Genomic DNA, 13,246 nt, shown 5'->3' on the forward strand with positions numbered 1-13,246 from the left:
TTGTGTCATTGCTAAATTGCTTTATATTAGATTACGTACTTTAACTTGCTCTCTTTTAGACTCTTCAACGTGTTGTAAAATAAATCCTGTGAAAATTGCTAGGCTTTCCAGAAGTCGTCTAAAAATATGTAAAATAATCAGTTTATATTTGTATCACAGTTGGAAAAGTTAGTTAAACTACCAGAAACATGTTGAAGACTTATCCACTTGAATATCAGAGAATATTTTGAGTTCGAACGACTTGCTCCTGAGATCATCTCTAGGTAATCTTATTTGTTCTTACGAAACCTCTCAAAATCCACTCATTTGCCAGAGAATGTAAAAGCTTTGTTATGAACGACCTGAAACAAAAGATGTTACATTTTTTACTTAAAAAATCTTCTACACTAGAAGCTGATACCAGAGGAGAAACCAATAGAATGAGGAGTAAAAAAAGCCTCTAAAGCGCAGCAAGGGCGTAGAACTACAAATGCTTCAACCACAAAAGTTGAGCTTCTTCATCACTTTTGCATAAGCCAAAGGGACAGTAGCAGGTTGCCTGAGACGACGTTTTGATTTCTTAGACTGCAGCAATCAATAAAACTAGTTTAACAACACATCGAAGTTATAAGAATGCCAGTGTACAAACACAATACCATGCAGATAATTCAACACAGAAGATGGGAGCTCAACTTCGGTTAGGTGCTCAAGGATCTCTTTTTAATGATAAATGTGTCATTTTGTTGATGTGTAAAGAGCACCATGGAGGAGGAGAAACATGGAATTCTACCTTTTTATTCTTAAAAAAAGTGTACTCCAGCATATTTGACCTTACTATATTTCTACATATCCAAGAATCTACCATAAAATCAACTTCTGAAGTCCTTGAGTTCAGGAAAATCCAAAGATTTGCCTACCAAAACCCGTGGTGGGAAATAGCAAGTACCCGGTGTGTGCAAACTTTCCCCGACACTACCGTCATCAACAACTACGCCTCCATCCCAAACAAGTTGGGGACACCACTCAATGAAGGCATAAGATAAGAGTGATTCAGAAGCTGTGATATCTTACGGCAGACTTCACCTTGTTAAGGAAATTTTGAACTTACTATTCCTCTTAACAAGCTGAATACTCTGCAGTTGAGCAGAAATCAAATCTAATTTAGACTAGTTCAGCCTGACAGCTTGCAAGATTATGTTCCCACAGGACTTTAGTTTAATACATCCCACATCAAATACTGTATTACCGCACCAAGTTACACTTAGCTGTGATGCACAATATCGTAATTAACTACGCCGATATTAACTAATTGGAGAAAGAAAAGCAATGCCAACTCATTAGTAAGTGTTTCTATGCAATTCGGTTGAGGATGGATTTTACATTCGATACATAGTAGTTAAGAAACAAATGACAACCAATGAATCAATCAATCATGCCTCAAAACAAAATTAGTTGAATAGGCTATATGGATCTTCTTTATCCATTCTACTCTATTCAGCTCCCACTCCAAGACTTAACAATTTGTATTTTGATAATTAGTGGTTCTCTAAAACTTAAGGTTCTCTTGATCTTGCATTTATTTCCACACATATAAGTCTAACCAGAACCAAAAGACTCCCGAAAGCACCACACCAAATGTAAGTGTAAAATTAACAGTTAAACCTCAATCCTAACTAGTTGGTATAACATATATTGTTTATTTGCTTTAATTGGATCATCTTCTTGGCTAAGCCTATATTAATTTCGAAAGATTGTCAAGTATATTGAAATTTCTACCTCATCGCATTTTACCACTTTCTATCATCATATTGTCGCACTCGCATGTATAGACAAGTACATCTTAAGGTCTTACGTAGGACATGAAAAAGCCATCTTAGTTGACCTTCTCTTTTTCATCCTCTGTGTTACTTGCACCATCGGTTAGATGTGATCATTTCTAATCTTGTTCAATCTTCCATGAGCGCACAAATATCTTAGCATTCACATTTTTACGACATTCATCTTGTGAATTTATCAAATATGAAGATTCTTCAGCCAATCAATAAGAGAAAAAGGAAGAAATGATGGAAAGGATTACATGGACACTCCCACTCACCATGGAATGCAAAAACTTAGGCACCAGCTTTCTTTTAGAACCTAGGGAGAGCTGATACAAAAACAGATGGGGCAAAACTAGAAGTTCCGTAGGATCACTATTCACCAGTGTAGTAGAATCGTAGTTGTGGTCCTGTAGCACTCTATAATGCTTAGGTTATTAATTCAGCTTCTATCTTTTACTTATTCTAGGCAAATTTTGATTATTTGGTTCCTAGTTTTCTGGATTTCTTTTATATTATTTTCCTTCCTTTTATGTAGTTTGTTGATCTGCAATTTCTTAATATCAGCTATTCCTGCCTTTTATGTTTTTTTCAAGAACTTCTATAACGTGCTAAAAGGAACATCTTCAAGGATTTTGCACAATTTCCTCTAAGAAATAGGGCTTCAACTGAACCAAAGTGAACCCTTCCCACTCGTGCTCCTCTTGTGTCACTACAGAATACAAATCAATTTTTCGACATGCACTAGCAGCTGGTCAAGTTAACCTGCAATTCTGATTATTAGTACATCTTAATTTCTCTAGGTGTTTGAAAGCTTTTAGTCAAGCTTAGTGATCAAACTTTTATGACTGCATTTGTTTAATTGACTACCCTCTGTTGCCTAACCTTTAACCAAAACTCAGCATACTAGAACAACCTAAAAGACACCAAAACACGCAATAAAACCCCAAGATAAAGATTGCCCAGAATGCTCCTCGCAACATAAATACAGATAAACTTGGACAGAAAAATGAACTTTAGTGTGAAATCCTTCTAAAAGGCAACACGAACTTTGATAATTAAGATAAAAGAAAATAATTCAGATCTTTCCTTTTTGTGATAAGTATGAACATTAAATTCATAGTTCCTGCACTTATAGCAATCTTCATTCTAAACGTAATTTTCTGCATCACATATGGCCTGCCAAAATTTATTAAAAATGCACTGAAAGGAATGCAATCCACTTAGAGGCTTTTACTTTTATCTTTTGCCCTCAAACACGTAAGATCGAAAAAGAAGCTTTATTTTGTTTTGCCTTCTATCCCTCTAGCAAAAAAGATAACACTTGCTTGCCACTTGAGTCTAAAGCCAATTTCATGAGACCTTTTTTTAATAAGGAAATTCATGAATTTCGTGAACCTTGTATACCACTACACCATGCTGCCGGTTAGGAACCTCTCAATATCTAGATTAGTCAGAAAAGCCTTGATCCATTTCTATAGTCTTAGTTGACAAAAGTTGAAATCCTAATTTTCTTAGAGCACAAGTTTGATCCCGCAAGGGCCTACAACCACAGTAAGTTTGCTCCAAAAAAAACTTCAATTCAATAAGTCGTACAAATCCTTTACACATTCTCATTCCTGATTCATAACTAGTTTCACTGCATATTGGATTCCAGATTTCTTCCTTACAGCATTTCCCTTATTTATTTTTTGATAAGGAACATTTCCCTTATTTATTTAAACTCCAACATCTGAAAGCTCCAATTTAGAGGTCTCACCAAAGTCCAAACTTCCTTAATCCCTAATTTCTTTCTCCTAAACAGGTGTCACAAATCATCAACTAACGATTGACAGACAGCCCTAGATTTTCACTTAGATTTTAGTTCATTACATCTTTGAACCCTACATCAACTGGATTGTTAAACCATTTCAATGTATTAAGCAAAAAGAATCCTATCAATTCAATAAGTTTAGCACCCTTCGATCACATGAGCTCATTTCAGGAAGTAATGACTACTTTACAAGTTATGCACCTATTCACAAACTTGAACAATTGCAACAGCAAGGTTTAATCTTCCCACTCATTGCCAAAGAGTAACCAAGTTTCTTGCATGGTGGGAAGAAAGATATACGCTTTCACCGAGAAGCATTCTTCTCCCCCCCCCCCGGGGTGGGGGTGGGGAAGTTCAGGCAAACAGTTAAAAGGGGGATCACTTATTGATCTTTATTCCTTACTAGTCAAGGAACAATTCTATTACCAGCAATAAGACAAGTACTGAGGTAAACACATAAGTGGTTGAAATTATAACCTAAAACCTAAGTTGCTCCGACACGGCAATTTAGGTGCCACACCCGTGTCGACACGGCACTAGTATGGGTGTGGGTATGGGATCCGTACCGGATCTAGTCAAACAATTTTGGGTGCTTTAACCACGATGGAAGGAAAATTTCGAGACGAGATACAATTTGATTCCCGAAATCAGAACCAAAACTAGGGTAAATTTGAAGAAAATAGCATACCTTATCTAGGAAATCAATTCTTTACTTATTTATAACTTGAGAATAAAAAATAAATACACACTTTACAAGCTATATGTAAGTGTTCCACAAAATTTCTCATAATTTAGAGCTATATATATATACTTAATTATTTTTAGCCGGATCCCTGCACCCTTATCCATACTAGGATCCGTATCCCCGAATCTTAGAATTTATATTTCGAAGGATCTAGAAGTCTAGATCCGCACTCGTGTCCGAGCAACTTAGCCTAAAACACCACCTCTCAAGCGTAAGGCAATATAAACAAGACTAAAAGGTCATGTATAGAGCATTTGGCTTAATCAATCCCAGCTTCCTAAGCAAAGGAGAAAAGCAGACCTTTAAATGTGCATTGTGTCGCTTCCCCTCTCTCCAGCGCCTAATCAGTCCATCTTTCATCACCCTAAATCTGTCCTTATAAGACCTGATTCAGAAACAAGTGTTACATCTCTTCAATATCTCAGATGACTAAAAATATAAAACAAATTGGTTAATGAAGACATATACATACGAGTAAAATTTCATTTTGATTTTCTTGACTTTTGATGTGACTGGAGTCATCGGTTTCCTGCTTTTCAACTTCCTTTTCTTCTGTTTTGCAGTGATGTACCGCACTTGCGTGAACTAGAAAATAGCAATCAACACTAAACAAGTAAATAACAGACAAATGCAATAAACATAGAACAAATGCTACAAGACATTTCAGCACTCTGGAACTAGAAAAAAACATCAATCAACAATATACAAGTAAATAACAGACAGATGCAATAAGCACACAAAAGACTCTACTAGCATTTTCAGCACCATCCAAGACTGATCGCGAATTAAGCTCAAATTTTTATTAACCCCTTTACTTTTCCTTTCATTTTCCAGCTCTTAGTTAAATAGCAGTGGCACTTATTACAGCAATTACATATAAATAGCAGTAATATAGCGCATTATACTATTTAAACGTTCTGGGAAACCAAAAGAACTGAACACAATATGCAGACGCCAATCCAAGATTTTAAGTCATTACGGGCTGCCCCTTATGAATGAGTGCAATTTAATATAAATATACACATGTACAAAAAATTTCATCTATATATAGTTCAAGCCCAACACATCAGGTGACCAACAAGTACCCACTAATTAAAAATCGCTTTTTTAACTAAATTTTTCTCGACAAAAAAAAAAAAGGAAAATGATAAAGATATGAGAGAAAAAAAGAACCCAACTTACAGAAGAAGGGAGGAAAGACGAGTGAGTAGAACTTGGGAATGAAATGGGGCCATGGGAAATGGGTGTAAAGGTGGAAGAAAATAAGGTACGAGTAAAAGGTCTGTTAATGGGATTGGTAGCAGTGGTAAGAAGACGATAGGGAAGAGGGTAATGGGTGCTTGGAGTTGAACGGAGAGCGGCGAGGGATCGGAGCTTGGTGCACCATCTCTGCATCTTTGATTTTTTGCTCTTTTGTTTGAGACTTAGGTTTGAGAAAATTTTGCTTTGGGTTGTAAGAGGGAGGGGACTCCACTTTTTTCCGGGTTGAAATTGCAAAGATAGCCGCTTTCAGGATAGCTATTTAAACGATAGTCACCATTCACATTGAATTTAAACTTTAGACATTAAGAACATGTTTGGCCAAGCTTTTGATTAGTCGAAAGTACTTTTTTGACAAAGTAAAAATTTAAGATAATTGGCCAAGATGAAAAAGTAATTTTGAGTAGCAGTAGTAGCAGTAGCAGTTTTTCTGCTTTTGGATAAAAGTTATAAATTCTAGCTTTTTTCAAGAAACAGAAGCAGAAAATTAATTTATTTAAGACAAAAATATTCTTATAATAAATTTATATTTTTCAAATTATATCTAGTTAATTTATATTTTCTTTTTCTTTTTTCTATCATATCTTTTTTCTTTTTATTTTTATTTTATCATATTTTTATTCTCTTTCTATTATTACTCTTTTGAACATTCCTCTACTATAAATAGATCTCTTCTTTTATATAGTGATTTATAAGAGTAAATTTTTAATTTATAATTAATGATTTTGATATATTTATAAATATCATGTAAACAATTAGTAATACTAGGTGTATGGGGTAAAATTGATTCATAATAAATGGTCGAATGATAGCATGGCACGTGGAGCCGAAGACAAACGAAAGGTAAGTCAAGTAACAATCAGTACCGGACAGGGCAACTGTGGTTGAGGCCGGGGAAATCCCGAAGAAAACATAATCAACGGGAGCAGATCGGGTATTTGCCATCGGATAGCATTTAATAAGTTAATATTCTCTCACATTAAATGAGAAACTGTTGCAAAGAAGATTTGCATTCATGGCATGCCGTTATATATTCATCAATGCCCTATTTATTATTATTTAAGTGGGGCTTAATCCTAGGATATTATTTCCCTAGGTATAGCTATAAATAGCAAGCTCAGTAGTCATTGTAAGACACGAAAATTCTTGGCAAAACATATGTTGTATTTCATTTTCGCTCTCAATTAAAAAACATTATTTGCTTTTTATATTGCTTTCATTTCTGCCCTCGGAGACATTGCGCTCGGAGCCAGACATATCGCTTTCTTTAATTTCAACTGCTAAGTCTTACTTTTAATCTTATTTCTTTATCATTTTTGGGATCAAATCAGTTCGCTTGTCTATAAATCAAGTAACAAACTTAACTGTACTGTTTTACAGGTAACAGTTTGGCGCCCACCACGAGGCTTAGGCAGTTGTGTGATTGCTTTGATCCTTACGTTTATTACTAACTTGTTTGATTTTTTTCTTAGCAAGGGGATGAAGCAACCCCGGTTCGTGAAGGGCAGTACCCTCGGCATGTACGGGAGCCAACTCCCGATGACGCGGAGGAGGAACACATTGAGGAAACAGTGAAAATCCTAAGAGAGAAACAGAAAGCCATTATGAACCACGTCTCGAGGCAGGATCGGGTGATGACGGAGTTGAAGTAAGAGTTTTCAGACGCTTCCAATAATGCGAGTGGAAGAGGTCCAGTTTCTCCTAGCGTTCCTGCAAATCAAACGACTCAGAGAGTCAATAACAACACCCCCCCCCCCTCAAGAGGTGAGGTTGGTTTCGATGAAGCCAGAAGGACTGGTAGCGGACCAGGAAATAACAACAGGAATAATCCCTTCAAAACCGAGCTTATGAGATTTATGAGAGAAATGAACGAATGGATGGATCAAAATGCAAAGGAGTTTCACGCCCGAATAGATCAGATTCCGGGTGCACCACCAATATTAAAAGGCTCGGATTCGAAAAAATACACGTAGTTACTATTTAAATCGAGCGCAGCACAAGAGTTGATTCCGAAGAGGTTCAAGATGCCGAATATACCAAAATATGATGGGACTTCGGATCCGTAGGAGCACATCACAACATATACCATGGCTGTGAAAGGAAACGATTTGGCTCAACATGAGATTGAATAGGTCCTACTAAAGAAGTTTGGTGAAACCCTCACAAAGGGGGATCTGACATGGTATTCACTCTACCCGAGCATTCAATTGACTCTTTTGAAATGCTTGCAGATTCATTCATTAAAGCCCATGTTGGGGCCAGGAAGGTCCAAATTAGGAAGGCAGACATATTTAGGATTGCACAAGGAGAGTCCGAATTGATGCGGGAATTCGTGATCAGATTCCAGAAATAGAGAATGTTGCTACCGGTTGTACCAGACGAGTGGGCAGTAGAGGTGTTCATAAAGGGTTTGAATCCGAGGAGCTCTGACGCCTTTCAAAAGCTAAAGGAAAGCCTACTCAAATTCCAAGCGACCACATGGGCAGATGTTCATAACCGTTATGAGTCGAAAATAAGGATCGAAGACGGCCAGCTCGGGTTCCCGACATCAACCAAGGGACGGGACCGAGACAAAAATCTGTATAAGTTCAAAATGACCTCGATGCGAATCGGCAGTCTTCTAAAGGTCGTTTCTTGCTGTATGAAAGAACTGAGGGATGCAACAGCAAAGGGTTTCAGTCATCGAACAGGTTCGTTCCCAATAGAAGAACTGACCATGGCCGGAACAATAGGTCATTACAAGAAAAAGAGGTATCGGGGGTTCGGGATTCCACATATCCCAGATTATCGGACTACAACTTCAACATCAGCATAGTGGAGTTGGTATTGACGATGAGGAATATCAAAGAAGCACGATTCCTGAAGCCAATCAGATCTGATCCCAGCCAAAGGGATCCCAACTTATGATGCAAATATCATGGGACTCACGGCCATAGAAATGGGGACTAGGGATGGGTATTCGGTACTTCGGTTCGATATTTAAAAATTCCAGTTCGATATCTCGGTATTCGATTTATCAATCGTGTATACCAAATACCGTATCAAAGTAGTTTGGTACAGTTTGGTATTTTTTATTTTGGTTCGGTACGGTTTTAGTTTGATACATTAACGAAATATATGATATAAATGTAGTGGATAGTGGACTGGATACAATGTGCTAAGCTAGTTGTTACTTGGTAGACAATAGTCGTGGCTGTTGTGTTTGGTTGAACTGTAAAAGAATTTATGTTTGATATGATATTTGGAAGAAATATGAAGAAGAATATAAAGCAAAATCCTCATAATACATGAATGGATCACGTAGAGAAGATTTTCTATTTAGTGGTTGTCCACATTCCGATCTCTAGAATGGAAGTAGTGGTGAACAATAGAAATAGAGTAATAGCAAAACCAACATTCCAAGCAGTCCATATATCCTAAATGGATTCCATAGAAAATATTTACTACTGTCAAAAGTATCAGAACCCTTCCCAGTGTGTAATGGTACCAATTCAAATATTTTCTCACTTTCGATTCCTTGCCTGGTCGAGCCGAAAATGCAATAACCTAACCATATAAACAAATAGGACAGTTTGATCTACTAGAGTCAAAGTCAAATATTTGCTAACAATAACGAAAAGAGGGTAAATTTAGTCCTTAGATGTAACAAACATGCAAGCAACCAAGAACGAAAATGATAGAAAAGGGAAAGGGGCTAACCAGATACTACCCGTAAGTCTACTTGAGTGCTAAGGGATTAGGGAATTAGGGGGCTTGGGGAGGTAAAGTATCCAAAATGGTTAACCAATGTAGTTGTAGTACCTAAAAAGAATAACAAGTTTAGAATGTGCGTAGGCTATAAAGATCTACCTAAGGTGTGCCCTAAAGACTCGTTCCCATTGCAAAATATTGATCAAATGATTGATGTTATGGCCAGGCACGAGTTGATGAGTTTCCTTGATGCTTACTCTGGGTACAATCAAATCAAGATGAACCCGGAGGATCAGGAAAAAACTTCATTCATGATGAACTTTGGAACATATTGTTATAATGTGATGTCATTTGGGCTTAAGAACGCTAGAGCCACTTATCAGAGGCTCGTTAACAAAATGTTTGAGGATCAAATAGGCAAGACAATGGAGGGGTACATTGATGATATGTTAGTCAAGTCTTTGAATGCAGGAGAACACTCGATGCACCTCCAAAAAACCTTTGATATCTTGAGGAAGCATAATATGAAACTCAACCCGGAAAAATGTGCGTTCGAGGTTGGTTCCAAAAAATTTGTGGGGTTCCTGGTCTCGTAAAGAGGGATTGAGGTAAACCCCGACAAAATCAAAGTTATCGAGGACATTCCGGATCAAATGACAAATGTAAAGGAGGTACAAAGATTAACCGGAAGGTTAGCATCCTTAAGAAGGTTCATCTCAAGATCTTCTAAGAAGTCTTCTAAAAAAGAAGAACAATTTCGAGTGGACTCCCGAATGCCAACAAGAACTGAAGGATTTAAAGAGATACCTATCTAGCCCTTGTTACTATCAAAATGGGGGGGAGGCGAACAATTGTTGATATATCTAGCAATCTCGGAAGTTGCGGTAAGTGATGTTCTAGTCCGAGAAGAAGTAGGTACACAATTTCTTGTCTATTATGTTACTAAAATATTGTCGGGAGCAGAAACTCGCTATCCGCACCTCGAAAAGCTGGCTTTAGCTCTCGTAGTCGCCTCTCAAAAGCTTATGCCTTAATTTCAATGTCACCTAATAGTCGTTGTGACAACCTTTCCCTTGAGGAATATTCTTCACATTCCTGAGTTGCCAGGCCATTTGTCTAAATAGGCAGTCGAAATTAGCGAGTTCGTCATTGAGTACAAACCTAGGACTGCGATCAAGTCACAAGTTTTGGCCGACTTCGTGGCCGATTTCAATCCTAGGTTAATGCCCCTAGTTGCTAAAGAGGCATTGCTGGTGTCGAAACTGACATCAGGAGTTTGGACCTTGTTTACGGATGGAGCTTCCAATGTAAAAGGGTCCGGGATCGGGGTAGTTCTAGTCACGCCCTCGGGAGAAACCCTGAGGTAGGACATTAAGACTGTTCCGTTAACTAACAATGAAGCCAAGTATGAGGCTTTAGTTGTAGGACTTAAACTGGCCTGGGGACTTGGCTCCAAGGTCATCGAGATCAAATGTAATTCCAACTGGTAGTAAAGAAAGTGTACGGGATTTTTGATACATAGGAAGAACACATGCAACCGTATGTGAACAAGGTTCAAGCATTGCTTGAACAATTCAGGGAATGGTCAAGCATACACATTCCGAGAGAAGAGAACGTGGAAGCAAATGCATTAGTCAATTTGGGGTCATCTACGGAGATGAAAGGATCTGACTCTGAAACTGTCAGTAAACTTCTACATTCGATATTGGATGTGAATGGTTACTATGAGATCAATTCAACCAACCTAGTATGGGACTGGAGGAATGAGTTCATCGAATATCTTCGACATGGAAAACTACCCGAAGATCTGAAGGTGTCTCGGGCACTACGCACCAAAGTGGCTCGTTACTGCCTCATGGATGGACAATTATATAGACGATCTTACGGAGGTCCATTGGCCTGATGTATGGGAGCCTCAAAGGCGAACTACGTGATTAGAGAAGTCTATGAAGGAAATTACGGAAACCATTCCAGTTTAGATTTGTTGGTTTTGAAGCTAGTTAGGGCAGGATACTATTGGCCCCGTATGGAACATGACGCAAAGACGTTCGTTCAGAAATATGACAAATGTCAATTCTATGCACAGTTGATACACCAACCGGCAGAACTCTTGCATTCGGTACTGTCCCCATGACCATTCATGAAATGGGGGATGGATATAGTTGGTCCACTGCCATCAGGTCCCGGAAAGGTAAGACTCCTTTTAGTTCTAACAGATTACTTCACTAAATGGGTTGAGGCAGGTCCTTACCAAAATATTGGTGAGTGCGAAGTGGTCGACTTCATATGGGACCATATAATTTGCTGATTAGTAATACCAAAGGAGATTGCATGCGATAACGGATCGTAGTTCATAGGCTCAAAAGTCACAAATTTTTTGAAAGATTTGAAAATCAAGAGGATTACATCCTCACTGTACCATCCGAGCACTATGGACAGGCGGAGTCAACCAATAAGGTGATTAGCCAAAACCTCAAAAAGAGGTTAGAAACTGCTAAAGGCAAATGGCCCGAAGAGTTACCGGGTGTACTATGGGCATATCAGACGACGGTAAAATTAAGTACGATAGAGACGTATTTCTCTCTCGTATATGGCGCGGAAGCTTTAATACTAGTGGAACTAGTGGAGCCAACTTTGATGTTTTCTCGAGTAAATGAAGAAGCAAACAATGAGGCATTGCTGGTAAAGCTAGATCTGCTCGATGAATGCAAGGACTTGGCATACGTGAGGATGGTGGCTCAAAACCAAAGGATGGAAAGATACTACAATTGGATGGCCAATCTCCACTACTTCAAAGTAGGAGACTTGGTTTTGAGGAAGGTGACTCAAAGCTCTCGAGAAATCAACGCTTGGAAGCTGGGTCTAACTTGGGAAGGTCCTTACCGAGTCTCAGCTGTCATCGGTGATGAAGTCCACAACACACCTCTATAGGAGATATGATACGGTCGTATGAAATAGTAGTACCCAACAAGAGTCGGGGTCAATTTCCACGAGGAGTTATGAGGGGTGTTAGGAGTTTGTATTTGAAGCAAGCAAATGTGTTATCTAAGATTGCACTTTCACAACAAGGTTTTGTTTTCTATTTCTATTGTTACTCTAATGAATGCAAACTAAAGAAAATAGATTATAGATAAATGTTTTTGAGGTTTTTCCAATTGGATTAAAGGCCTAGGGCTGTGACCATAACCTAGGTGTTTGCCTAATAGGATAAAGATATTTATTCTTATTTTATTAATTGGGGTGTATTATATCTCTCAACTCTACATTACCCACTCAATACCTCTCGGTCGGAGAGTGATTTTGCCAAATTTGGCTTTCACAAGTCCAAATGGATGTCAACAAAAATAGCTGATAAGAGCTCAAGTCGCGTTCTTACTATCTCTAGTTTTAACCCTTTAATTAGGTTAATCAATCTCTCAATTAACCCAATTCATTATTAGCTAAGTTATCCTAGTCTAGGTCCATCTTTCTCAAGTAGAGACTAGGTCAAATAGGAATGAATCAATGTTTGCAACCATTAATTCTAAAATTAAATCATAAACTAAGTTAAATAATCAACACCCAATCATAAACAAGCATAAACTTAATCACCCATAAAGTTTACACACTAGGGCTGGGTCACAACCCTAGTAAAAATCTAGCTACTCATAATGGGATTTGAATAAAATAAAAAAGCTAATTAAACTCATAATGGAAGATTAAAATGATGAAATCTAATGTTAAAATACTCAAACAATCTAAAACTTCCTAAAATAGAAAAGAGAAACGGCTACAACAGCTTTGTATGTTCAAACTTGACATGATTCTGTGAAACTCGTATATTTATACAAGACCAAAAATCGTGAACAAAAATGCCCCTCGGGAGGTTTTGCGGCAGCACAATTCCATGTGCGATCCGCAGATTTTTTCAGTTGGCAGGCAGGTGAGTTCTGCGGCTGCACA

At 37.9% G+C, this 13,246-nt stretch overlaps 1 protein-coding gene across 1 annotated transcript; it reads right to left on the minus strand.

Annotated features, from left to right (window-relative positions):
* Nucleotides 1–125: 125 nt before the first annotated feature.
* On the minus strand, nucleotides 126–5,873 carry LOC104091755 (uncharacterized). The gene is made up of 4 exons (XM_009597157.4): nucleotides 5,537–5,873; nucleotides 4,827–4,939; nucleotides 4,655–4,739; nucleotides 126–564 (listed from the first exon to the last, which is right to left on the minus strand). Exons 1-4 carry the CDS (start codon nucleotides 5,747–5,749, stop codon nucleotides 475–477), a joined length of 501 nt encoding a protein of 166 aa, XP_009595452.1. The 5' UTR covers nucleotides 5,750–5,873; the 3' UTR covers nucleotides 126–474.
* Nucleotides 5,874–13,246: the final 7,373 nt, after the last annotated feature.

Source organism: Nicotiana tomentosiformis, chromosome 6, assembly GCF_000390325.3.
Source record: "Nicotiana tomentosiformis chromosome 6, ASM39032v3, whole genome shotgun sequence".
Classification (NCBI taxonomy): Eukaryota; Viridiplantae; Streptophyta; class Magnoliopsida; order Solanales; family Solanaceae; genus Nicotiana; species Nicotiana tomentosiformis.

What these genes read in the sequence shown, in the direction of transcription:
- LOC104091755 (XM_009597157.4), bottom strand. Translation starts at nt 5,749, where the DNA reads ATGCAGAGATGGTGCACCAAGCTCCGATCCCTCGCCGCTCTCCGTTCA. An exon ending in CGTCTTTCCTCCCTTCTTCT is followed by an intron (nt 4,940 to 5,536) that starts GTAAGTTGGGTT and finishes GCTATTTTCTAG; the next exon opens with TTCACGCAAGTGCGGTACAT. An exon ending in GACACAATGCACATTTAAAG is followed by an intron (nt 565 to 4,654) that starts GTCTGCTTTTCT and finishes TGATTGCTGCAG; the next exon opens with TCTAAGAAATCAAAACGTCG.